This window comes from Danio rerio, chromosome 1, assembly GCF_049306965.1.
Source record: "Danio rerio strain Tuebingen ecotype United States chromosome 1, GRCz12tu, whole genome shotgun sequence".
In the NCBI taxonomy this organism is placed as follows: Eukaryota; Metazoa; Chordata; class Actinopteri; order Cypriniformes; family Danionidae; genus Danio; species Danio rerio.
In genome coordinates, this window is record NC_133176.1 from 58,813,777 (window position 1) to 58,841,293 (window position 27,517).

Here is a 27,517-nt window from a genome sequence, read left to right on the forward strand (position 1 = left end):
CTCTGTTTATGATATAACATCTGATCCTACTCATCATGTGTTTATTCTCCAGATTATGAAGAGATCCAGTGAAAACACGAAGAGCTCTGAAGGACAATACCTAGATTATTATAATATTGTCAACTGAATGTTAAACTTTGTCCATTTAATTTGAGAATCAATGTGTTGTTCATTTAAAACAACTTCAGAGATTTAAATAATGGACAAGATTATTTGCATTTCCAGCTTTGCACATGACCAGCAACCGCCTGCTTGTGAAAGACTCCAGCATTGCTTAACAAGCGTCTAGTAAATAAATAAAATAATTAGGTGCGGAAATTACTCAACCACAAGATGCCGTGTGTTCTGATTGCATTTTTAATACTTCATGGACAGTTTTGTTTTTAAAAATCTGTAGAGGAATAATAATAATAATAATAATAATAATAAAAAACGCTTAATACATAAACTTGTTTGAAACGTTAGATTGTTTAATTTTTCTTTCCTTCCTTTAATCTTTTTAGTATTTCTAATTTAGCTTGCTTTAGAATTAAAATGCTTTAAAAGTGAAAATGCTTTACAAATAAATGTGAACTGGAATAACCTTGTGACATCATCTCATGATTTGCTGTTTCTATATACAGTATGCATATAAACAGGCAGGATGTGCATAATGTAATGCAGTTTTAGTGGGGTTATTATTATAACTTATTTTAAAGTTCCCGAGTAATCAAATATGTTGTGTGTTTTTTTAAGAATGTGTTGTGCCCTATAAGTGCCCTTAAACAATGACAGAATGAACCATTAGAGGAGATCAGCATTCAAAACTGAGTTAAACTAAGGATTAGGATTGTTGAGTTGACCTTGTATTATACATTATTTTAGTATGTTTAATCCACAAGTCCAAACACATGCGCTATAGGTGAATTGGGTAAGCTAAATTGTCCATAGTGTATGTGTGTGAATGACTGTGTATGGATGTTTCCCATTGATGGGTTGCAGCTGGAAGGCTATCTGCTGCGTAAAATATATGCTGGTTAAGTTGGCAGTTCATTCCGCGGTGGCGACCATAGGTTAATAAAGGGATTAAGCCAAAAAGAAAATGAATGAATGAGTGTTTCATATGTAGAACTTTATGATAGAAAAGAAATTCCATCACTGTTACTCTGATGATGGCAGCTCTCTGCCGAAACACATAGGTTTTTAAGGATTAAAATTATTAATTTAATACTTTTTAATACGTATCTTTCGAGTGCCTTGGACTGATTTTTGTCGTTTATTCTAATGAATCTCTTGCCCAAAGAGAGAAAATGTATCAATCTCTAGTGTATGTTTTTATTTTTGGCACGATGATGCATGATTTATATGTATGATGCATATAAATATTTGACTAGATATTTTTCAAGACACTTCTGTACAGCTAAAAGTGACATTTAAAGGCTTAACTAGGTTAATTAGGTTAACTAGGCAGGTTGGGGGTAATTAGGCAAGTTATGGTATAATGATGGTTTGTTCTGTAGACTATTGAGAAATATATAACGTGAAGGGCTAATAATTTTCACCTTTAAATGGCTTTAAAAAATGTAAAACTGCTTTTATTTTAGCTGAAATAAAACAAATAAGACTTTCTCCAGAAGAAAAAATATTATTAGACACACTGTGAAAATTTCTTTGCTCAGTTAAACATATTTTGGCAAATATAAAAAACAAAATTCGAAGTAGGGCTAATAATTCTGACTTCAACTGTATTTAAGGAGGGAGGGCTACAGGTTTTATGTTTCACAAAATGTTTTTGCATGTCAAGCTCAGAAGCTCCTACAGTGAAAACGAGGGTTTCCTTCATAAGGAGTCATTTTTTTATTATGACAAGTGAATATTTACAAACATACATTTCCAGTTTGTGGGATGAGAGAGTTTTATCTGATTCACATTCATACCTAAACTATAAAAAATAACAGTGAATATCTGACAACCCATATTTAAAGCAATCCTCAGATGGCTTGAACGTTTGCATTGAAGTGAAGATATTTAAAAACAAATTTCAAGAGGATCACATGCTTATGATTGATCACAGCTGGTCCCAAATCACCTTCACATCTTGAGCTCAAACTCCTTTCAAACGGGAGGGAGCCCTGGGCTCGAGGATATTCTGAGCTCAGGGCTCTCTACCGGGGAAGCATGACAAACACGCATTATAATCAACCATCAGCTACGTTTTTAAAGCTGTTTTGAATACAATTTAAAATTTGAATGTAAATTTGAATTTAAGGAAACGGTGCATACAAGATATTTCCCCATCAGGATAATTACTTAACAGTAAACACCACAGCACACAAATATTTGCTTTGTTAGGCGGTCAACTGTTTCAGGTGAAGACCACTGCCTTTAGCTCATATCAGGTAAGATCTTTCTGCTCTTAATAATGATGTTGATAAATCATATAAATCATGAAGTGATTGTGTGGTTTGTGTGTAGTTGGATTTGTTTGAGTAGTTTGGGCTTTGAGCAGGTCAGGACTCTTATGAAAATCGAAATCATTTAAAATCATTCATTCATTTTCTTGTCGGCTTAGTCCCTTTATTAATCTGGGGTCGCCACAGCGAAATGAACCGCCAACTTATCCAGGAAGTTTTTACGCAGTGGATGCCCTTCCAGCCGCAACCCATCTCTGGGAAACATCCACACACACAAAGACTCATACACTACGGACAATTTAGCCTACCCAATTCACCTGTACCACATATCTTTGGACTGTGGGGGAAACCGGAGCACGCAGAGAAAACCCACACCAACATGAGAACATGCAAACTCCACACAAAAACACCAACTGACCTAGCCGAGGCTCGAACCAGCGACCTTCTTGCTGTGAGGTGACAGCACTACCCACTGCGCCACCGTGCTGCCCTCATTTACAAATATGGTTTAATTATCGTCCATACAATTGTTTTTTAATGTTTCAACTGGGCCCTTAGAAAAGGGTTTAGCTTTGTGTAGGTCTGAAATTTCATATATAAGGTCTTAAACAGTCTTAAATTTGACTTGATGAAACCTGCAGAAATCCTGACTGAGGTCCACTCAGGCTTATAAATCATACAGAATAATGTATGTTAAAAATGTACAAATGGATGTTTCTGTGTGTGAAATAAATCCAATACACACCTTTATTTTTTTGTGTATGTTGTTTTGTGTTTATCATGCATTATAGCCGGTCCTAATTGTTTTTTTATGCATTGAATTGTGAAGGAAACTCATCTTATGGACTGATTAGTGGATGAAAATAAACACATCAGCCTGCCATAAATGACAATGACTTCCTCTCTGCTTGAAAGTAAGATTGTTTCTCATTGTTCAAAACAATGAATGTAGATTTCGTTGTCAAATTGCAATTCAATATACAGTAGTATCATTTGTTTTTGTTCCTATTTCAGGTATTATAAAAGCACTGAGTACCATCTCTGTTGTAATGCGTACCTATATATACACACACATTTATATATATAGTCCAGTGTGACCACAGCTTTACTCTTCAGAAGAAAAATGTGAAAAAATATAATAAATTGTTTGTATATACTGAAAGTGAAGGTAAACTCTGTGTGACTTGCTGAAATGAGGAAAAGGCTAATTAATTCAGTGGCCAAAACTGGGGGTTTATTAGCATTTGTTCACGTGACGTCTCATTATAGAGCTAAGGAAAATATTTTAGTCTTAAATCTACTTATGTTTGACTTCAGAGGATTTAAAACGTGGCACACAACTCATGCTGTAAAGATTTTTTGAGCCGGGCAGCCATGGGGCTTGTTTAGTTTCTTCAGTTTAGACAGATGATTGGAAAGTTTTATCAAACTAAACGGGTGTTGAAAATGACAGCAAATTATAGCTTAGAGAGAAAATCCTTTGTTCTTCTAAAGAAAAGCTAACACAATGGTTTAGTCTGATTAGGGTGAGGAAAGAGGATGAGAAAATGTGCTTTTTGCATGAGCTGTTAAATAAAAGCCTGTTTATCTATTCCTTTTAATTGTGTCCTTTTTAATTAATTTGTTTTTCAGAAGTTTCCACACTTATCTTGGCCTTTCTTATGGTTGCACCAGTGATGAGCACAGCTGGTAATGTACTATACTGTTATCTGCTGTGTTTTAACTGAATAGAGATGTAATGCTCCACTGATTTATCTTGTTTTCCTCAATAATTCCTGCTGTTTCAGTAACTCTGATTGTCAGTTTTCTGAGCACCTCATGTCTGATCCATCCTTTACTGACACAATGAATATTGTCGATATTAAATATTGAATAATGTCATTATTGTGAAATCATTGGTTAGTCGGTGAGGCAGAGCACAGTGGATGACAGCAGTTCAGATTTCTAGTAGTAACAAAATAATTTTGATTACATAAATCATAATGTTACTATTAAGAAAAATGTGCATTTACAATTTTAGCTAGTAAGACAGACTGGTATTAAAAAAATCCTGTAACTGCATTATAGAGATGTAAGTGAATTAACATAATTGAATATTTTGTTAAGCTTTATTATTTGCTTTTTTTACTGTAAGTTGTATTTTTGAGTTGAAATGTCCAGCACAGAGCGAGTTAGTTGTGCGCATTGCTTAAAACACACAAGATGTACAGCAATACACAAATATCTTTACAAATGAAAAAGAAAAATAAATATTACAAAAATTATTACTTTCTACATCAATTAAAAAAACACTGCCTTCATCTCGGGGGGCTTTTTTCAGTTTATTCATGACAATTTACTTTTGTATAATGTTGTTATTATTATTATAATTAAGAGTTATTTATTATATGCATATTTATATTTGTTTTATTAAAAACAAGCTTAGATTTGTCAACATATCAGGTTTTGAACCATATGGGGCTTAGCATGTTGTTTTTGACCACACATAATTTTTATTTTTCATGTATTCCTTTGCTGGATTCCTTTGAATTTAGAAATAATTTTGAAAAAAATCTATACACTTAACAAACAAGATTAAATATGTAGACTCAACATAGTCTGTGCGTAGCCTACAAGATAGTTTCCTTATCGATGAACGAGAGAAAGTAAGGTTTGCGGGTCTTTGGGGGTGTGGGGGTGGGTCCTGTGGTGAGAAGGGTGCGCGACTTATTTGAGGACCAGGAGGTAGATTATCATTAGTTCGCTGGCATTTTGTGTCCCGCAAATGCATAGACACTCCCGGAACTTCCGGGACACTTGGGATGACAAAAATAGAACTAGATTACACTGAGTAAATAGTTTTTTTTCCCAGATATAGCAAAATACACAAACAATGTCATATGCGACTCTAAATTTATTTTGACCTCAGAGCTGTTGGAGTGACGATGTCCCAGTCCCACTAAGACTTTAAGGCAGGTTTTACATGCAGCAAAGCCTCCTATGACATAGTTTTTACTGTCAGCGACGTTTGAGATCTGTAATTATCTTAACTGTATTAGTGCTTTTGAACTTGAGTATGTAATTTGAATATCTGTAAGGCAGTGTGTAAAATACTGTGTGAATAAGCATAATAGACTGCTCCATCAAAAGACCATACATAACTACAGAAAGTATACTGAAATGACTTAATTATATTTTTAAAGTGTGAATATCTTTTTTTCCGAGTGATATTCTGATGAGCTGATATTTTATTAGATATTATCAGTTATTCTAATAATATTTGTTCATTCCTGCTGCAGGTTGTTGCTCTGACTCGTCATGTTTAATCTTTACTTTTAGTTTAGTAGTTTGTCTTTTTCTTGTCTAAAACACACTGATATTAAAACAATCCTGTAACTGCATTAGAAAGAATACAAATGTAAATAAACTGACAGAATTAAATTTTTTGTGAGCTTTATTATTGCTGAATTGTTTTTTTATTCTGAGCTGGAATGAGTTTTTTTCTTATGTCTTTAGCTGTTCTTTTGGATGTATTTTATTTACAAAATGCTAATTTCTTTTGTGTATCTTTTATGTATGTGTTATAACAGCTAATCTGACTGACCCCTGCAACAGCTACACTGTGCTGAATGACGCATGGAGATCCGTCAATAATACAAATAACACCAACGTGTGTGACCGGTCAGTCTCCTGGAGCGGCTGGTATCGGCTCTTCATTAACGGTCTGAGTGCTCATATCCCAGACACATGTGTTGCACTGTCTAGTTGTGGCACTTCTTTCCCACTGTGGATTCGTGGTGGACACCCAACAGTACAGGATGGAGTCGTCACTCGAGATGTCTGCGCTAACGCTTACACTTACTGCTGCTTTTTCCCCTCTTATCCTATTCGAGTCAAAGCCTGTCCAGGAAATTATTATATCTATGAGCTGCTAAAACCAGCTGTCTGTAACTCAGCCAACTGTGCAGGTAATTATATTCACATCAGCTCTTTCTACACATTCATATTTGTGATCGTCTCTAATTAAGGATCATAAATAGATTTTGCTCTGAATAGGTTTACATGTAAATTACATTCTCAAATATCAAGTGTTTTCATCTCCTTCATGAACTTTTATCTGTTCATAATGTTTTATTGATGTACATTTTCAGATGTTGGCAGTGTTACGAACAGCTCTACAGCCGCCACACCAGTGATCATCACACCTGGTAAAGAAACACTGCTGGTTTATATATTAGAATAATGTTTTAAATTGGTTTAGTTTCATGAAATCAGTGAAGTCCACACAACAGCTACAGATGAACAATAAGAAAAGATGGACAGGAGTGTTCAGTCATTAGTAGTTGTACTGTTATACGCTTATTTCACGCAGTCGACAAATTAAAGAACCAAAGCGAGGCTGCGATGGGAAGAAACCCAGAAGTGTAGGATCAGCACTGTGAACATTGCAGTAACATGCTGTGGAGTACAAACCTCCAGCTGTTGCCGAGATTTCAAATTGTAGAAATGGTGTAAACATCCCTTTAATATCATCCAGTAAGTTTATTAAAAGCAAATTAGCATCAAACAACATCACAATCTTAGTGATATGCTTAAGTGTCCGCCCAGGCTTTAGTTCATGGCACCAGTTAAACTCCGTGAGGACGCTTTCCTGCTTCAGCCCTTGTAACCTGGTGAGTGATAAAACACTGCAGTCCTCTGCAATACACCCTCTTGTTGCCATAGTTCTGTCCCGGTACTGAAGTTTTAAAACCGTCTATTTCCCGCTAACATGAAAGCGCTGCTGAGCGCGGATGACTCGACTGATCTTCATGGCTGCTTCGCGCTCCAGTCTTTGTGTATCTGTGTTTGCACTCAGTTTACCGCTCTTTACGCAGTGCAAACACAGATACACGGAGACTGGAGTGCGGAGCAGCCGTGAAGATCAGTCGAGTCATCAAGCAGATCGCTCATCTGTGTTTATGCTCTGTAAACAGCGGAGGGTGAATTGATGACCTTCTCGGCCAATCACAGTCATTTCTGATGAACACGTAAACAATGGCAAATCAGCACAGTTTTAAGAAAGCCATCAATAGTGCCTTAAATGTTAACGGGAAATTGGTTTTTCTTTCATTTCAGTAGCGTGACGAGTCTAATATAGTGAAAGAATCAGTTCATTGACTCAAGTTTAATAAATGGCATCTAAAACGTGTGTTTGGGAAAGAGAACATTTGCTAGCTAGTGCCATTTCCCTTAACTTAGCTGAAAATGGGCTCTGATATCCCTTTTTATTTACACCATTCATTCAGAATGGACCTTTGGGTCACTTAAAAGGTGGTGAAATTATAAATTTGTGTCACTTTCTCTTCGCTGATAAGATATACAGCCAGCTACACAACATTCAACTTCCATTGATACTTCCAGGTTTCTTTCCACCAGAGCCTCGATTTTGCTTTTAAAAATGGCAGCCGCGTGAAATCAGTTTATATCTGGCTCTTCTTTTATTTAAGAAGTAACCAGGCCATGAATTTTGAAATGTATTTGGGAACTCTATATTACACATAAAGAGTAAATCACTGAATAGTGAACCAGCAGTGCACACAGGCCCTGAAGAATTCCCGGTGGGCTGGTCCAGGCTGTAATTGCTGCCAAAGGTGCATCAACAAAGTATTGAGCAAAGGCTGTGAATACTGATGAACATGTGATTTTACAGCTTTTTTGTTTTCAATAAATTTGCAACAATTTCAAAAACTCTTTTTTCACATTGTCATTATGGGGTATTGTGTGCAGAATGTTGAGGAAATAAATACATTTAATCCATACTGGAATAAGGCTGTGACAAAAAAAATGTGGAGAAAGTGAAGCGCTGTCAATACTTTCCGGATGCACTGTATATTAAGACTGTTTCTGATTTCATTCTGTGATTTATGGTTTATTTTTTCTGCAGATCCCTGTTTCACCTACACTGTGCTGAGCGATTCATGGAGAGCCAACAGCAGTCAGCCATCAAAATCGGTCTACATGTGTGACCGGTCAGTCTCCTGGAGCGGCTGGTATCGGCTCATCATTAATGGCTTGAGCGCTCAGATCCCAGACACATGTGTTGAGAAGTATAGTTGTGGCACTGCTGCTCCACTGTGGATTCGTGGTGGACACCCAACAGTACAGGATGGAGTCGTCACTCGAGATGTCTGCGGTCACTGGGATAATTACTGCTGCCATTTCGGCTCTTATCCAATTCGAGTCAAAGCCTGTCCAGGAAATTATTATGTCTATGAGCTGCTTACACCATCTTTCTGTGCTTCAGCCTACTGTGCAGGTAATTATATCCACATCAGCTCTTTCTACACATTCATCATATTGGTCTGTCTGGTTATTTGTCTGTTATTAAGGTTGAAGAGTCAATGTTTTATTGATATCACTGTTTTCTTCAGTGTACAGATGATGAATCTGGTCATTCATTATCATCACATCACTGATCAGCAGCAAACACTGACGTTATATTGTTTGAGTAAATTCATTATTGATGTTTTATATAATGAGAAACGACTCATCTCTCATCAGCATCTGTATAGTGAAGCTTTATTTCATTTATTCATTGTCCTTCGGCTTAGTCCTTTTATTCATCAGTTGTCGCCACAGTGGACTGAACTGCCAACGTATCCAGTACATGTTTTACGCAGCGGATGCCCTTCCAGTGTCAACCCAGTACAGGGAAACACCCATACACACAGACACTAGGGCCGATTTAGTTTATTCAATTCACATATAGTGCATGTGTTTGGACTCTCTGAAAGTTCTTATGAAATGTTTTAATCTCAGACCTGTCGAAGTGCTTCCTCATGGACGATGTCCCAGTCTTGCGACATTCATTTGCTAAGACTTTAAGGCAGGTTTAACATGCAGCAAAACCTCTTACAACATTGTTTTTACTGTCAGCAATGTTTGATATCTGTAATTATCTTAACTGTATTAGTGCTTTTGAACTTGAGTATGTAATTTGAATATCTGTAAGGCAGTGTGTAAAATACTGTGTGAATAAGCATAATAGAGTGCTCCATCAAAAGACTATTCATAACAACAGAAAGTATACTGAAATGACTTAATTATATTTTTAAAGTGTGAATATCTTTTTTTCAGAGTGATACTGATATTTTATTAGATATTATCAGTTATTGTAATATTTGTTCATTCCTGCTGCAGGTTGTTGCTCTGAGACTCGTCATGTTTAATCTTTACTTTTAGTTTAGTAGTTTGTTTTTTTCTTGTCTAAAACACACTGATATCAAAACAATCCTGTAACTGCATTAGAAAGAATACAAATGTAAATAAACTGACAGAATTAAAGTTTTTGTTAGGATTTATTATTTGTTAATTGTTTATTTATTCTGAGCTGGATCCCTCTGAATGAGTTTTTTTATGTCTTTTGCTGTTCTTAATAAATGCTCATTTCTTTTCTTGTTTTTATGTATGTGTTATAACAGCTAATCTGACTGACCCCTGCAACAGCTACACTGTGCTGAATGACGCATGGAGATCCGTCAATAATACAAATAACACCAACGTGTGTGACTGGTACGTCTCCTGGAGCGGCTGGTATCGGCTCTTCATTAACGGTCTGAGTGCTCATATCCCAGACACATGTGTTGCACTGTCTAGTTGTGGCACTTCTTTCCCACTGTGGATTCGTGGTGGACACCCAACAGTACAGGATGGAGTCGTCACTCGAGATGTCTGCGCTAACGCTTACGGTTACTGCTGCTTTTTCCCCTCTTATCCTATTCGAGTCAAAGCCTGTCCAGGAAATTATTATATCTATGAGCTGCTAAAACCAGCTGTCTGTAACTCAGCCTACTGTGCAGGTAATTATATTCACATCAGCTCTTTCTACACATTCATATTTGTGATCGTCTCTAATTAAGGATCATAAATAGATTTTGCTCTGAATAGGTTTACATGTAAATTACATTCTCAAATATCAAGTGTTTTCATCTCCTTCATGGACTTTTATCCGTTCGTAATGTTTTATTGGTGTACATTTTCAGATGTTGGCAGTGTTACAAACAGTTCTACAGCCGCCACACCGGTGATCATCACGCCTGGTAAAGAAACACTGCTGACTTTAATATTGAGAATAATGTTGTTTTAGTTTCATGAGATCAGTGAAGTCCACACATCAGCTACAGCAGAAAAATTATTTTGTTAAACATTTTCTAACAGATGAACAATAAGAAAAGATGGACAGGAGTGTTCAGTCATTAGCAGTTGTATATCTGGCTGTTTTTTTATTTAGAAAATAACCAGGTTATGAATTTTTGAAATGTATTTGGGAACTCTATATTACACATAAAGAGTAAATCACTAAATGGTGAACCAGCAGTGCACATACTGGATACTGAGTTTCTAGGTGACCATCAACAGTTTTTCAGTTGATGACAGGCTGACAAAACATTGCTGCAGCTCTGATACAAGTTTTATTGATGGAGAACATTAAAAAGCTCTGCAGTGTTTGGGTGTTCTGTGTTTGTCTGAGGTTAATTCGTCTACCGAAATGTGTATATTCCATACAAAGAATGAAGCAGATTGGTCAGATCTTGACACGTGATATACGCTGCATCCTTGGCATTCTGAAAAGCTGTAATGTTTTCAATTTGGATGATTTAGCGGACAGATAAATGGGTTGGGGAACATTGGTGTTGTAGCGAAATTAGCTCAACTTATAGATGACCAGAGGAAAGAAACTTTTCCTGTGTCTGGCTGTTTTTGTGCTTGGTCCTCTGAAGCGCCGACCAGACGGTAACAGTTTGAACAGGTAGTGTGCTGGGTGCGAGGTGTCCAGAGTGATTCTGCGAGCCCTTTTACTCACTCTGGAAGAGTACAGTTATTAAAGTGTAGGAAGGGTAGTGCTAATGATTCATTCATCAGTCCAGACTCCTCGCTGTAGTATACGGAGGTCGGTTTTGGCAGCTGAAATGAACCAGATGGTGACTGAAGTGCAGAGGATGGATTGGATGACAGCTGAGTAGAACTGTACAAGCAGCTCCTGTGGCAGGTTAAACTTCCTCGGCTAACGAAGGAAGTACAGTCTCTGCTGGGCTTTCTTCACAATAGAGTCTATGTGAATGTCCCACTTCAGATCCTGAGAGATGGTGGTGCCCAGGAACCTGAAAGACTCTACTGCAGCCACAGTGCTGTTCATGAGGGTGAGTGGGGGGAGTGCAGGGGGGTTTCTTCTAAAGTCTACTATCATCTTCAGTGTTTTGAGCATGTTCAGCTCCAGGTTGTTGTATCTGCACTATAAAGCCAGCCGCTCCACCTCCTGTCTGTATGCAGACTCGTCACTGTTCGAGTAAAGGGCCAATAACAGTAGTGTTGTCTGCAAACTTAAGGAGTTTGATGGAGGGGTCTTTTGCGATGCAGTCGTTGGTGTACAGGGGGAAGAGCAGTGAGGAGAGAACACATCCCTGGGGGGCACCAGTGCTAATGGTGCAGCTGTCCGATGTAATTTTGCCCATTCTGACTAGCTGTTGTCTATCTGTCAGAAAGCTGGTGATCCATTGATCAGCGTGTTGATTTGCTCTGTACAGCTGAAAGTCTGGTAGGTGTAATGCGCTGTCCGGAACGGCTTTGTTTCGCAGCAGAGTTGTTAAAAGTTCTTTGGCATGCTGTTGTTAAATGCTGGGCAGTGCCGTTTTGAAGCCGCACTTTCTCAGCCTGACGAGCGCGCTGGCTCGCTTTCCATGCTTGCACGTCTTGTAGCGTTTCCACAGTGCAGCTGCTCCGCCGACAACAATGTTCCGCAAAACACCAGAGAAATCAAAATCCTGTTCTTGATTATTTGTTGTGCACTGCCTAATGTTCACCAGCTCATTCCTGGTGTAACTGATTTTGTTTGATAAACATAAAACAGGACAGACTAACAAAAACAGTGCGAACACTAGAGAAATTCACACCGAGGCGGCATCCGCAGCGCCATCTTGATGAGGTCCTTTATTTTATTTCATTCTGTTATTTATGGTTTATCTTTCTGCAGATCCCTGCTACAACTACACTGTGCTGAGCGATTCATGGAGAGCCAACAGCAGTCAGCCATCAAAATCAGTCAACATGTGTGACTGGTCAGTCTCCTGGAGCGGCTGGTATCGGCTCTTCATTAACAGTCTGAGCGCTCAGATCCCAGACACATGTGTTGCAGTCTATAGTTGTGGCACTCTTGCTCCACTGTGGATTCGTGGTGGACACCCAACAGTACAGGATGGAGTCGTCACTCGAGATGTCTGTGGTCACTGGGATAATTACTGCTGCTATATTGGATCTTATCCTATTCGAGTCAAAGCCTGTCAAGGAAATTATTATGTCTATGAGCTGCTTAGACCAACTGCCTGTTTTTCGGCCTACTGTGCAGGTAATTAATGATATTCACATCAGTTCTTTCTACACATTTATGATATCCGTGTGTCTGGTCATTTGTCTGTTATTAAAGGGTCATGACACCCCCCACTTTTGGTTAAAGTCTACTTCAGAATTTTTTCAAAAGATGCAGGATTAATGGGCGTGGAGCTCCGCGAGCATCGGGCAGGAGTGGGCGCGGCCAGCAGGGGAGAAGGGGGAGCGAACAACTGTTGTTGTCAGTTAGCTCACAAAATGAGACACAAACCGTGAGGAGACGCATGAGTTTATAGTTTACAAAGTTAAAATGCAAAGAAATGAACAGTGATTTAATGCCCTGCTACATTTGTTATTCGTAATTTCATATACACATAACCACAATTTATATCATTATAAAGATAAGTGTGTTCATGTAAACACTATAAATGAGGACTTCTCCCTTAATCCCCGTATCCAGCAGACTCAGTGCAGCAGGTCTCCTGACCTGTCTATTTTAACCATTAGCCCTGCTGGTAATCTGGAGGATTTAGGCAAACACAGCAGCAAGGCGATGTGTCTGAATGTGAACGAACTCCTGATAAAAGTTAACGTCCGCCATTCTCTGATTCGCGTGCTGCTCTCCCAACAAAAAATGCTTGCAGCACACACACAGCTTTGCTGTATGATCGGCCCTGACAGGATCGCGGGGAGAAAACATGCAACAAACCCTGTGGATCATGGAAACAAACACATACGAGCCTTCATGAACGGCTATGTGCCATTGGTCTGTGTCTCACTCACAGCTTGCTTGAAACTGGCAGGTCTGCCTTCGGAAAGCACGTGTTCTCATGAATAATTAAGCAGCCGGCTCTTCTCATAGGATAAGACTCCGCTATTAATAATAATGAGAAACCGACGCGTCATCATTGCACTTGCAGTTCTGCGCTACGTCGCCGATTTTGATCCCGCCCCAAAAATTATTTTAAACCCGGAAGCTGAAATAAGCTGACAAAAGCTCAAAATTATCCAGTTTTCCCCACAATTAAAGCTGACAGGTGCTAACAGTGTCTTAACTGATGCTCAACACACACAAATCTGTTAATATAAAAAAAAAAGTTCTCCAGGGTGTCCTGAACCTTTAAGGTTGAAGTGTCAACGTTTTATTGATATCACTGTTTTCTTCAGTTTTCAGATGATGAATCTGGTCAGTCATTATCGTCACATCACTGATCAGCAGCAAACACTGACAAATTATTATTTGAGTAAATTCATTATTGATGTTTTATATAATGAGAAAGACTCTCATCTCTCATCAGCATCTCTGCAACATCTGTAACCAGTGAAGTTTTATTTTAATCAGCAAAAAATATTTGTAATTTATTATTTGTTTCACGACACACAGCTACAGTACATACATATTTAGGCTAAATCATTTCTTTAATTTTATACTGAACAAACTACTATCTTTATATTTTTTGGATATATTTATTTATGCTTATGTTGTGGTGTTCAGACATGAAGAACTAAAACTGACTCATTCATTTTGAATTATTTAGTAGATTTTCTAGAGTCCTACAGTATTTCACTTTTTCACCTTTAGAAAAAATAAAATGAGCAAAAATCTAAATTGGCAGTCTTATGCAAAAGACTGTCAGTTCATATAAATTACTGCTAATATGTTCCTGTATTCTTTGTATGTTCAGTATTAATTGTTTATTCTTTACTGTTTTCCAGTTGTTTCCAACATCACCAGCATCAATACAACAGTCACACCACAGACGAGCTCAGCTGGTAATGTAGTCTGATGATTCCTCTGTTGAGTGTGTTTTGACTCAGTGTGTGTTGGTCTATAGAACTGAACATGTGTGTGAGTGTGTTTGTGAATCTGGATGAAGATGAGAGATAAAAGTGAATCTGAATCTGTGCATCTGTGCACAAACCTTTGTCTGAGTTGTGGTAAAGGTGTGGGTCATCGTGAGGTCAGTGTATGTTTTTTCTCTCGTCTGTACAGAAAGCAGCTCATCTTGGGTCTTGATCACAGCAGGAATCATTGCAGTTGCTTTTCTGATGTTTGTAATTGTGATGGTTTTCATGGTGATTAGAAGGTGAGTGTTTAAACTGTACAAATTCAGCTCAGGATAAAAAATTGTGCCTTAGTTTACATTTTTGCTAGACATAAAATACACTTCTCCGGGTATATTTTGTTGCATGTTTCAGATGACTAATCCACTAGAGGGCGCTCTCTACATTTTTGCAAATCTGAAATGCATTATTACATTTTTTAAAATCTCATGCTCGTCATCTAATGATCAACTATCGCTGTAGCCACTGAGATAGTAGCCTGTTTCTCTTCATCTTGTATGTTTGGTGATTGTCAAATTTGTTTTGCCCCCGAGTCCGAGTCATTTAATTTTTAGTATCTACTAATACCAAAACCCAATCTGATACTTCTATAATACATTAAAAAGTTAAGAGCAAAGAAACAGATCCAGGATGTTCCTTAATTTTCATTTAATTAATCTAAAATTTTTAAATAATAAAATACCCATTGTTTTATATGTGGCAGGAGCTTGATTAATTTGATTGACATCCTAGGCAATGACACCTTTATTGTGCCACACTGAGCATGAGTTCACTGCATGCAGCACTGGTAGCACAAAAACTCCCTCAGATCTGGGTGAGAACTTATTCCAACTTTTTTTTTCTGCTGCACATCGAAAAAAGACATGCTTAAGATCATCGATGTCCACGAACTTGCAGACTCTTTGAACAATGAGGAAATAATTGCACTTCTTAATTCAAAGCCCAGACGGCTTGTTTTGCAATTTTATGCCAGCTATACCAGCTGAAGAACGGTTTCGGCATATTGTGATGTCGGCCGTCATCGTAGAAAGTCAAATTCTTAAATGTCGGTATTGTTTTTCCTATATATATATATATATATATATATATATATATATATATATATATATATATATATATATATATATATATATATCAATACGCTTTGAAAAATGTTTTATAAAAATAAAATAAGCAATTTTCAACATTTTAGATATACAATTATACGATTCAGTTAATTCAATATAAGTTGGATATTTATAGGACCATGTAACATGTTTCTGTGTATTTTAAAATAATTAAAATAGCAAAAATAAAATTATAAAAATACAAAGATCCATTACATTTTGCTGAATAGTCCTTTATATTCTTTATATCCTGAGAACACGTGATCGGATCTGGACATCCCTAGTTAAGGCCTGATTATCTTTATTCTTTTCCTGTTTAAAAATGGTAAAATAAATTAACAAAATAATTTTAGTGTACATTGAGCTGTACATTTCATTTATTTGCTGTTGTGCAAAGAATGAAAATAAACCTTTATTGGCCAATAACATCCCAGTAAATATCATTAGTGTGAAAATTAAAAGTTGTTAGTGTCGTACTGCCCTCTAGTGTTCATTTTATGTAGAAACTGCAGTTAAATGTTTAAGTATGTTTTTGCAGTTTCACAAAATAATCTAGTTAAAATCTAGTAAAAATAGCTTTAAAATTTAAGTTGAAACCCGACGCAAGGACTTAATTAAGTTTAAGTTACATAAAAATACATTTGCTTAGTGAGTTTGTGTTCATGTTCATTATTTCTTTTTCTTACAGGAACCGAGTGACTCGGTCAGAAGAGCAAACCAGCAAAGAACCACAACCACAGCACAGTGCGGTATGTAAATTTCATCACATGTGATTGGTCAATGATGAACGAATAATTAATCCTCTCATGATTGTCAGGTGGAGCCTCCTGAAATCCCCTACTACATGACCCTTTACCCCAATTCCACATGCTCTGAATACAACACACTGGATGTGAGTTACTCTGCTGGCTCTGTTTATCATATAACACCTGATCTTACTCATCATGTGTTTTATCTCCAGATTATGAAGAGATCCAGTGAAAACACGAAGAGCTCTGATGGACAAGACTCAGATTATTATAATATTGTCAACTGAATGTTAAACTTTGTCTATTTGTTTTGAGAATCAATGTGTTGTTGATTTAAAACAACTTCAGAGATTTAAATTCATCAATCTAGTGCATTTTATATTTAAAAATAATGGACAAGAGGATTTGCATTTCCAGCTTTGCACATAACCAGCAACCGCCTGCTTGTGAAAGACTCCAGCATTGCTTAACAAGTGTCTAGTAAATGAATACTGCGGAAATAACTCAACACAAGATGCCGTGTGTTCTGATGGCATATTAATACTTCAAGGATGGCTTTGTTTTTTAAAAATCCTAAAATCTGTAGAGGAATAAAAAATGCTTAATACTTAAACTTGTTCGAAACATTATTGTTTATTTTTTCTTTCCTTCATTTTACCTTTTTTAGTATTTCTAATTTAGCTTGCTTTAGAATTAAAATGCTTTAAAAGTAAAAATGCTTTACAAATAAATGAACTGGAATGACCTTGTGAAATCATCTCATGATTTGCTGTTTCTATATACAGTATGCATATAAACAGGCAGGATGTGCATAATGTAATGCAGTTTTAGTGGGGTTAATATTATTACTATTTGTATAGTCCCATGTAATCAAATATGTTATGTTTATTTTTTTAAAGAATGTGTTGGTCTTTTTTTCTATAAGTGCCCTAAAACAATGTCAGAATGAACCATTAGAGGAGATAAGCATTCAACTAAGAATTAGTTAAATTAAGGATTAGGATTGTTGAGTTGACCTTGTATAATACATTATTTTAGTATGTTTAATCCACAAGTCCAAATAAATGCGCTATAGGTGAATTGGGTAAGCTAAATTGCGTATGTGTGCGAATAAGTGTGTATGGATGTTTCCCATTGATGGGTTGCAGCTGGAAGGGCATCCGCTGCGTAAAACAAATGCTGGATAAGTTGGCGGTTGGACCGTATGATTGAAAAGAAACTCCATCACTGTTACCCTGATGAAGGCAGCTCTCTGCCAAAAAGTGTAGGTTTTTAAAGATTAAAAGGATTGATTCAATAGTTTTTCCACATCTTTCGAGTGCCTTGGACTGATTTTTGCTGTTTATTCTGATGAATCTCTTGCCCAAAGAGCGCCGGCACATTATTTAAGCTCCCCCTGAGCACTTTTTGTTTGATTTAGAAAAATATAGATCTTTTCAGTGTGGTCACGTCATCGGCTCATGAACATTTCCTGCTTGTTATTAAACTATTTCATAATTTCATCATAACTTAATGTTAAAACGGCTATCATAACATTATTTATCAAAATGTGGTTCATTTTAGATTCTCGGAGCCTGTAGAAATAAAACATGTTTACATCCCTGAAAATTGTCTAACGATATATACTTTGTAGTGTGTAACAGAAGAGTATGGCTTGCTACTTCCTCGTTAACAGATAGTTGTGTTGCTTATGAGCTCAGTCTCTAAACATAATTTCAGTCATATTTAATCTCCTACCTTATTGGTGAAGCAGCAGCAGGTTAATCTCCCATTTACGACTCTTTTATGCAGAGAAATCTCCTCAGGTGTTTGGATAATTCTGCATTCAGACGATAAGGTCCAAACACGTCTTTATCTAAGTTCAGTATTGCTGTTGCAGCTGAAAATATAACACAGAAAACGCGGTTTAAACATGTTACAGCTGGCTAGATATTGATAAACAGTAATAAAAATATCTTTACCGAAGCCTTTCTACTTGACGGTTGGTCTCACGCGTCCGCCATGTTTGTAGTTTGTTTACATTTTTCACCCCTTTGAAAATTTATACCGGAACTAGTAAACCATTCGGGGATTCCGGAAACCTTTGGCAAACTCTTTTAACATAATACGATTTATGACATACGAATTCTATTTTAAATACTATTTAGATAGATAGTATGCGAATTGGAATAGATTTCATTAGCCTTTAGCAGTTCATTATCAGTTACGTGTATTTACCTCTAGGGTGCGCGTCAGGTCTGTGAGTTTGAGATGGGATACAGCTGTATAGCAATTTTTGTCAAACTGATTAATATTTTTACATTACTGTGAGGGTTGTGTTTATGATTAGGTTCAACAAAATACAATTTAATAGTTAGTTTAATAAATAATATGAATACTACAATGTATACTGTTTTTACATTACTGTGATAGTTGAGTTTAGGATAAAGGCAGGGAAAGACGTTAATATTGTCACACCATACAATAATAATTAATATTTTTACATTACCGTGAGGGTTAAGTTTTGGATTTGGGTTAATAAAATACAATTTAATAGGTAATTTAATAAATACAATGAATAATACAATGCATAATTACTGTTTTTACATTACTGTGATGGTCAGGTTTAGAATTAAGGCAGAGCATTAATGTGAGGGTTGGATTTAGGGTTGAGGTAGGGGTAGATGTTAATAAAATACAATTTAATGAGTAATTTATTAAATACCATGTATAATACTCGGCAAAATTACTGTTTATACAGTACTGTGATGGTTGGGTTTAGGGTTTGGGTGGAGACAGACGTTAATAAAACACAATTGATGGATAATTTAATAAATAATATAAATAATTTTCGTTTACCCCTGACCGCAGCTGTATCCCCTCCAGCAGCCGCAGAGGTGTGGAGGCGCTGTCCGAGGTGCTGATCAGTCACTATCAATAGTAACGTGCGTGCGTGTGTGTGAATATGCTTCTGAAAGGTGTTTAAAAACAGCGTGACGTCTGCCCTTCTCTTTTATAACGCCGAAATTCATTTCACCCCTTCTAAATATGACATCATCATCATCATGAATTCTGCAAGTCACTATAGTCTAGACTAATGCATTGCAAAATCTTAAAGGCAAAACAGTTAAACCATAGCTTATTTTAATCGCAGTATAAATGCTAAATAGATGTTATAAATCATCATATCGTCATGTTCATTGTATGCAAGATTAATTTTATGTTGGCACTTGATACTTTCAATGTTTACCTATGAATGTACCACAAATAATGTTGCACTTCTTGTTTTATTCAACTTTAAAATACCTCTATTGCACAATATCCTGTATAATATTGTGTAAAGGCGCTTGTACAGTCTGTCTTAGGTTATATGTATAGATAAATATAGTATAGTTAGATTACCGCTCTGGTATGTTAGATTTGTATAGGTTTAAAATAGCTTTTATGACCAGTGTTGTGTTCATATTTATGATTATGTTTGTTTATTTTTAGTTTTTGCTGTTATATACCTATAATGTGTTTCTGTTTAGTGCAGCATATTATTGGCAGTAAATAACTGAACTGAACAATTAAGCCTCATATGTTTCATTGACATTTATTGATCACTAAGATTTAAATGGCTTCAATTTAAAAATGAAAATTGCAATAATAGCTTAGATGTTGCTAAGTTACTTTTGCCAATTAGCTTTTAGCTTAGCTTGCTACATTTCCAAGAGGGTAGCTTTTAGTGTAGTTAAGCTACATTTTAAGTAGAGTAGCTAATAGCTTAGCTCACTACATTTATTTAAGTAGCTTGCCCAACACTGCACAGCATACATTTATTCCTTATTTAGGTTAAAAGAAAAGACACAAATATAGCCCACAGTCTTTAATGCAGCACATTTAACCTCCTGTTAGAAAGTAATTTCGTCATTCTGAGTTCATAATAGTACAAAAGTGATGATAATAGTTAAACATGGCAGTTTGTTCATTTTTTAGGTTGCTGAAAGAATCATTCCCTTCTTTTTTGGGCTTGTCCTTTGTTTTTTCGCACTTTACTCTCATGTTTTTCTGTTTCTGAAATGATCGGATGTCAGAAGCACTTCAATGATCACATGTACGCAATTATTATTAGCTCAAAAAGTTCGCATGATTATTGAAGTGCGTCTGACGTCCTGCCTAGCTTCGTCTTTTGGTATCCTTTTGTCCTTTTGTCGTGCCAGGTACCCTTTGCAAAGGGTGCATATCCAACCATACCAAACAGCCATATCTAACCATACTGTACCACTCACAGGCAAGCAACGGTAAACAGAGGGGCAAACAGATGTATACAGGCAATTCAGAGTCGTGGTCATAAAATAGGTGGATGGTTAAAAGGCAGGCAGCAAGCAACATAAACAAACAAAACAAAGCGAGTGTCAGAACAAAGCATTATAATGTTCACAATACTATTTAACAAGACTCACTAAAGAGGTGTTTGCATTGTATTTAAAGTCCATCTAATCAGTCTTTAAGCAGCTGCCAGTTGTGTGAGTGTAATCAATCATGATCGGGAGCAGGTGTGTATGTGTGTGGTGCATGACTGGAACTTGTAGTCCATATACCAGCAGATATGTAGTCTGTTATTAATCTACACAGGCTGGTGATCGTAACAGAGGGCCCTAATTTGGACTTCTCTGATGTAGCACCATGAGCTGACATTTCAATTCACTGTATGTATACATATCTAGCAGAATAAAAAAGTGTAACTTGACTTGAGTTTAGCTTGAAAAGTTTTTTTTTCTTATGTTAATTCATGTTAAGAGAAAGCTGTTAAGAAACTCCCTCACATGAACGCATGTTGCAAGAACAAACTTTGCATACAGCAAAAAAAAAAAAAAAAAAAGACAGAGAAAACAGGAAGCTGATGTACAGAAGTGCTATTTTCTTCAGTGCTGTGTGGATGACACATTGACTTGAGTTTAGTGAACTAACATTAAAATAGAGTCTTCAGCTGAACGCTTCTCTATGAATACATTAGTGCAGATTCGATCAACTCTATGCATTTAGTCAAACATCCTTAGCATGTTTACAAACTTATACACACACAGAGATAGTGATAGAAATAGATATAAATAAACGAGTGCTCTGTGTCTGGAAGAGGAGGAGGGTTTTGCTCGGACAGAGGAAGTGAAACAATCGTGAAAAGCTCATAAATCATCACAATACACAAACCCTGCAGACTGAAGCAAAGTAAGGTAGGACAGATATCTTAATTTATCCAAATACAGCTGTCTGTTGCTACACATTACACCTGTCTTTTATACATATTGGCATTATGAACTTGTGTAACTTTAGCAGACTTCCTTTTGTCTTTCAGAATGTTTTGCGTTTTCTCTCTGATTTTTCTGCTTGTGATTCCTGGTAAGTCTCAAACTAAGTGTTATTGTGTAAACTCTCAATCTTCCTGGGAGTTTTGTCTGTTTTATCTACATATTTGTTGCTTTTCTGCACTCTTTTTTTAATGTTTTCTTTTTACTTAAATGGGTGGTACAGGGTGTATTTTTGAGACTTGGCTGTTTATAAGATGCAGAGCAATGTGTGCCTATACTTGACTTGTAGAAAATCATGCTATTATATACAGCTACTTGGCTAACATGAAAACGACCTAATATGTCCTAGTTTCTCTGAAAAGCCCGCCCTCAAAAAGCTCTGATTGGTCAGTTAACATAATGTGCTATGATTGGCACCATGTCACCACTAAAGCGTCACGCCTCCATAAGCATGCACTTTGATTTTGCTGTGTAAATACTGTCAGTCAGAGTAGCTGTTAGGAGTATCAGTTTGAGCCCTAATCAGACAGAAATTGAACAGGATGAACTTCATGCCTGCTCTATAAGATACAATCTGACAAGTGTCTGTAACAAGTCAAAATAGGGTGCGGCTTCTTTAAGAGAGAATCGCCATTTTCTCTGTGTGTGTGTGTGTGTGTGAACAGTCTGTAGATGCATGTGATACGAGAACGCATGTGTAAGGGACCCATGTTTATTTTTTCTGATGCTCGAATTAAGTAAATTTTCTGTAATATACAGTGACACTGTTGACAGGAGATAAAGGTCCAATCCCAATTTTACACCTTAGCCCTTTTCCTTACCTCATTTTGCGCATTCCTGTAAAGGGGTAGGGGTGTTCCAATTCTCTTTAGCTTAAAGTGTGGGGCTAAGGCAGAGGTTTCCAAACCTAGTCCTGAAGGGCCGGTGTCCTGCATAGTTTAGCTCCAACTCACCTGTCTGGACATTTCAAGTATACTTAGAGAAAGCTTGATTAGCTGGTCCAGGTGTATATTTTAACAAATAAAAACACTTACAGGTTGTGGCTCACAATCCTCAGCTTCATTCGTTGGAGGAGTTTTAGTCTAATTCAGCATTGAACTGAGAGAGATTTTGGAAGCTCTCCTTTGTCAAATGCTAGAGCTATGTTTTTTTTTATAATTCTCTGGAACATAATTAAAATTAAACAGTAAGCACTTCTTTCTTTGTGCCATATCCTTTGATAGCCCAAATACAAAAACAGAAGAAGCTCTATGGGAATAGCAGAGTTTGAAGGCATTTTAGCTTTCTCTGCTGTAGGCAGAATAGCGCTATTTACGGATATTTTGTTGTTAAACTAAATATAAATTGACATTATTGATGCTGTAAAAGGTTAAATAAATAGAAACTTTTAAATAAATAAATATATTTAATAGCATTTAATGGCTAACATATGGAAATGCTCACAGTTCTGCAAAACTAACACAGACACATTTGGTTGAGAAAGCAAACTAATTCTCTATTGAAGAGAAACAAGTAAAAACACGAACAACAAGGATGTAATGCAGGAGATCCTTGTGTTTTAACATGAACATTTATTCATTTAGCATAATTAGCAGTTTTGTACAATATTTAGTCACACTTTATTTTGATGGTTTGTGTGTTGAATTTAAGTTACGTTGCATCTACATGCAAACTAATTCTCATTAGATTATAATTAGACTGTTAGGTTGGGGTTAGGGTTAGTTGACATGTACTTGCAAAGTTTCTTATAGTCAGTTAAATGTCGTTGAATGTCAGTATCAACATATATTAAGCAGACAGTCTACTAATACTCAAATGGACCATGTGTGTTACCCAATATTTTTATATAAACATTTTAAAAGTTATTCCTGTTTTATTTTTCAGGGGTTTGCAGACAGAAATGGGGAGTTAAGTACTCAAAAATGGCCATATGTGCTTTAAAGAGTTCAACAATACATTTATCAGGCAGTTATACACACCCTTATGGTCTCACTGTGACAAAGATATTTTGGACTGTAAACCCAAAAATAGGAGAATCCATCAATCTGCTGGATAATTCGAATTATACAGGCAGAGTTGAGTACTTTGACAAAGACAAATTTTTTTTTGTCAAGCTCAGTAATGTGAGACAAGAGGATGAAGGAATGTACTGCCTCAGAATTGAGACAAAGGTAGAAAAAGAGCGACATCTGGGTTATCCTGGGATTGAGCTCACAGTGACAGGTACAGTTGAACTAATATTGCACAGACAGATTTAATCATTTCAGTCATAAAAATATGACTCTTTCCCCTGTGTTTTCAGAGCTCAGAGTGGAGACTCCTGAAGAGGTGGTTGAAGGAGATTCTCCAGTCTTAATTTGTAAAAGCTCTTGTAATCTTGGCAGCACAAACTTCAGCTGGTATAAAAACGGCGAGTCTTTCTCAAAATGGGTCGGTGAGAATCAGCTGATTCTGCAGTCGGTCAGCAGGGAAGATTCTGGAAACTACAGCTGTGCAGTGAGAGATCTGAAAGATCTGCCATCTCCTGCTCTCACGCTCAACGTCAGATGTACGGCGAGACTTTCAGCTTCTCACACTCCTCAGATTCACCACTGTCAAACTCACTGATGCTGATTGTTTTTCAGATCCTCCAAAGAGCGTCTCAGTGTCCGTCAGTGGATCTGCTGTAATAGTGTCTGGAGATTCAGTGACTCTGAGCTGCAGCAGCGACTCAAACCCTCCTGCACTGAACTTCAGCTGGTTTAAGGAGAATCAAAGCTCAGCTATTGGATCTGGACAGAGTTTCAGCATCTCCAGCTTTAACACCAATCACAGTGGACGATACTACTGCGAGGCGCACAATAAATATGGCTCTCTGAGATCAGCGTCTGTGTCTTTAACAGCTAAAGGTATGAATGATAGTGTAAACTCTCTCTGAATGCTGCTGGTGTCGTGAGCATCAGTGTAAAATAATGTTTGTATGTGCTCAGATGGCCAGAATACACTTCTGTACGCTGCTGCTGGATTTGGTGCTGCATTCATCTGCATCTGCATTATTATTGTGGCACTAAAGATCATAAGGTAAGAGTGCATTTTTGTTGAACACCACAAAGAGAGCTTTTGTGGCCTGAAATCACCATGAAACAACATTAATAAAACAAAAACATAACCATTTTATTAAAGGTGCAGTATGTTTAACACCCAGTGAATGATCTCGGTAATGCATTCTTGGATCAAAACAAACGCAAGCGCAGGTTGCCAGATTGAGGACTAACAGGAGCGAGCCTGTCTATCATACCTAAAGGCTGATTTAAGGCTGATTTAAGTCGTGTTTAAATAAAAGCAACAGTACGCGATAGAAGGAATATTTTCCATATTAAACAACACCTGAAACTTATATTTTAGAAACAGCTTCTGTTTTTCGCAGCTAAACAACAGAAAACTTACTGTGATCATCTTAGGTACACTTCATGCACGTTACTCAAAATTGAATGCTAATAATGAAATTGAAATAATTGAAAGCAGCAGCAGATAGTTCACCTCAGATCTTGAAAAAAAAAAAAACATCTGAAATTGAACTTTAGACTTAAAACCAACACATATGAGTGATTCAGCATCTACATTTAATAATGTTAAAGAGGTTAAATATGTATTCATTAGATTATAAATCCCACCATGTTGTTGGAGGGCAGTGAGTGCAGTATTCTGTGCTTCTGAATGGCTGCATTTACATTTCTGTCGTGTTTATTTAAATAAATTTTTGGGTTTTACTGGGTAACAGTTAAATAATTCACAACAAGGATAGTTGTAAAGCATTACTTTGCTACAGCAATCTACATATAAAATATTGTTTAGTTGTTTTTAGATGTTTCTTAGAGGCTAAATTCAACTCATATACCACAAAATGCCCATACTAGGTTAGAATATGATGTCTACTTTACAAATATTGTCAGAAGTAGGAAAAAATACTATTAATATTCCTTAAAACATCGGGGGCACCCTTGTATGGTCACTAATGGAAATTGGATGTCATCTTGTGGTCATGTTTGGTACTACAACCAAACAACATCTTACTGAAAGCTCATTTTTAAGATTTCAACTTCAAATTTGTTTGTTTGAATCAGATTTTTTGTCAATTTCAGGCTAAAACTCGTTTTGAAAATAAATTTTTATGTATTAAAATATCATATACATTAATTATTTTCAAATTTCCATAAACATAAAGGCAGAAAACTTTTTCTACTTTCAAGTTCATGAAATTTATTCATAATCTGAGCTAATTAACTTCTTTAAAATGAGACGAAAGCTTAAATATTTGCACCAAAGCATTGAAGATAAGCAATCATTTAAGATAAATATGTCATGTATATGCTCAAAAAAAAAGGGGGGGGGGGGGGAGTCATTTAAGAGGTTAAGCATACAGTCCACTTATTTTATTTATGACATTACTTTTATTACAACATATTCCCTTTAATTCTGGTATCTTCCATCACATGAATGCTTTGTGTTTCCTATTTTTCTTCTCCAGAAGGAAGACAGCAGATGCAGAAGTCCAAGGTGATTTATCAAAACAGGCAAGTCCACAATAGTATGAGCATTTCTACAGATTATTTCGATCAGATTGTGAGTGTTTGAACAATGTGTGTTTACACAGGAAAACAAGAGCACAGCAGTGATGGATCAGATGAACTCATGTGATCCAGATACAGGCCATCAGAATGATGTGATGTATGCAAGCGTCTGTCAAAAAAGACCCAAAGAGCATCAGACGGCAGGAGATGAGGATGATGTTCAGTACGCCAGTGTTCATCACGTCAGAAATGCTGACAAAGTGACTGCGGAGGATGAAAGTCAGTATGGAAGTGCGAGCAATTGCAGGTGAGACACTTCAGCTCATGTTTTATGAACTGTCAACAGAATGCGCTGGGTTAAAAAAACCTCGAAACACTTAAAAAAAGGAAATGAGTCTACCTCAGATGAAGATTTCATGCATTCGTTGCTTTTGTCTTGTATCATCCGCTTGTGTTTTACTCTCGTTGAACAGATTGGATGATTCCTCTGTGATCTACAGCAGCATCGGTGTTTCATAAAGAATATGAACTCTCATTGTTACGATCACCAGCTATCTAGCATTTGCAGATCTCTGAAGAACTACACATATGCCACGTTAACAAACTACATATCCCATTAGGCATCCCACACACCAGTTCCAGATCTCACCACTGCTGAAACTCATGAGGACTGATTACCAGGACTATAAATACACTTCACTCACACACACTTCGCTGAGTCTTGTATAGACTACAGTAAGTGTGCACTTCAAAGAGTTTTCCTTGATTAGCCCTGCTGTGTTCTGACCCTTTGTTTATTGTTTATGTCGTTTTGCCGCCTGTCCCGATCATTCACCTGTTATTTTGACCTCACTTTGGATTATCTGCATGCTCCTGTCTGTCCCTGTTTTGACCTTTGCCTGCCTGATGAATCTCTTAATAAACTGCATTTGCATCCTCACCTGTGTTGCCGACGCGACTCATTACAGTCTTCCTGACCTGCAACTGTAGCATCCTTACCAATATCACGTGAACACGAGAAAGCCAACATGATGAAATTAATGAGGCCTTTTTAGGCTTATCATTATTTTTCTTAACTAAAATTTCTAATTGGATTTTGCAGTTAAATGATTAAAAAAGCATTTTCTTCCAAGTCTTTAGGGAACATTTAAATTTTTACTATTATTATTTTTAATAGTCTTATTTTACAGCTCGTATAGAGTTACAGGTGCAGTATGTAAGCTTGACACCCAGTGGTTGAACTAGGTATTGCATTCCTGG

At 36.7% G+C, this 27,517-nt stretch overlaps 2 protein-coding genes and 2 long non-coding RNA genes across 12 annotated transcripts in view; 3 read left to right on the plus strand and 1 right to left on the minus strand.

Annotated features, from left to right (window-relative positions):
• The window catches only part of LOC141375121 (uncharacterized), a 15,003-nt gene extending 13,330 nt beyond the window's left edge, over window positions 1-1,673 (plus strand). For all 3 annotated transcript variants that reach the window (XM_073907244.1, XM_073907238.1, XM_073907250.1), the window contains one exon: window positions 53-1,673. In XM_073907244.1, the coding sequence (XP_073763345.1) occupies window positions 53-127 (75 nt within the window). In that variant the 3' untranslated portion in view covers window positions 128-1,673. The remainder of the gene's footprint in view (window positions 1-52) is intronic.
• LOC137495979 (uncharacterized) overlaps window positions 1-19,396 on the minus strand; it is a 71,320-nt gene extending 51,924 nt beyond the window's left edge. For 4 of the 6 annotated variants that reach the window (XR_012382837.1, XR_011016001.2, XR_012382823.1 and 1 more), the window contains exons 1-2: window positions 18,399-18,678; window positions 18,175-18,316 (exon numbers count right to left, since the gene is read on the minus strand). This is a non-coding gene — a long non-coding RNA (uncharacterized lncRNA). Of the gene's footprint in view, window positions 1-18,174; window positions 18,317-18,398 lie in introns of all 6 variants that reach the window. The other 2 variants (XR_012382826.1, XR_012382831.1) reach the window with 1 other exon arrangement.
• On the plus strand, window positions 660-17,182 carry LOC101883549 (uncharacterized). 2 transcript variants are annotated; one of them, XR_012382479.1, is made up of 13 exons: window positions 1,418-3,307; window positions 4,026-4,082; window positions 5,963-6,340; window positions 6,524-6,580; window positions 8,299-8,670; window positions 9,836-10,213; window positions 10,397-10,453; window positions 12,385-12,756; window positions 14,454-14,510; window positions 14,731-14,824; window positions 16,377-16,437; window positions 16,506-16,580; window positions 16,650-17,182. It is a non-coding gene; the product is annotated as an uncharacterized lncRNA (long non-coding RNA). The 2 variants fall into 2 exon arrangements; XR_012382480.1 differs by lacking the exon at window positions 16,506-16,580 and having other exon boundaries at window positions 660-3,307.
• A 111-nt stretch (window positions 19,397-19,507) lies between the features above and the next one.
• Window positions 19,508-27,197, plus strand: si:ch211-286b5.9. The gene is made up of 9 exons (XM_017355904.4): window positions 19,508-21,632; window positions 21,755-21,798; window positions 23,592-23,930; window positions 24,010-24,255; window positions 24,332-24,595; window positions 24,677-24,767; window positions 26,215-26,260; window positions 26,341-26,564; window positions 26,731-27,197. Exons 2-9 carry the CDS (start codon window positions 21,756-21,758, stop codon window positions 26,774-26,776), a joined length of 1,299 nt encoding a protein of 432 aa, XP_017211393.3. The 5' UTR covers window positions 19,508-21,632; window position 21,755; the 3' UTR covers window positions 26,777-27,197.
• Window positions 27,198-27,517: the final 320 nt, after the last annotated feature.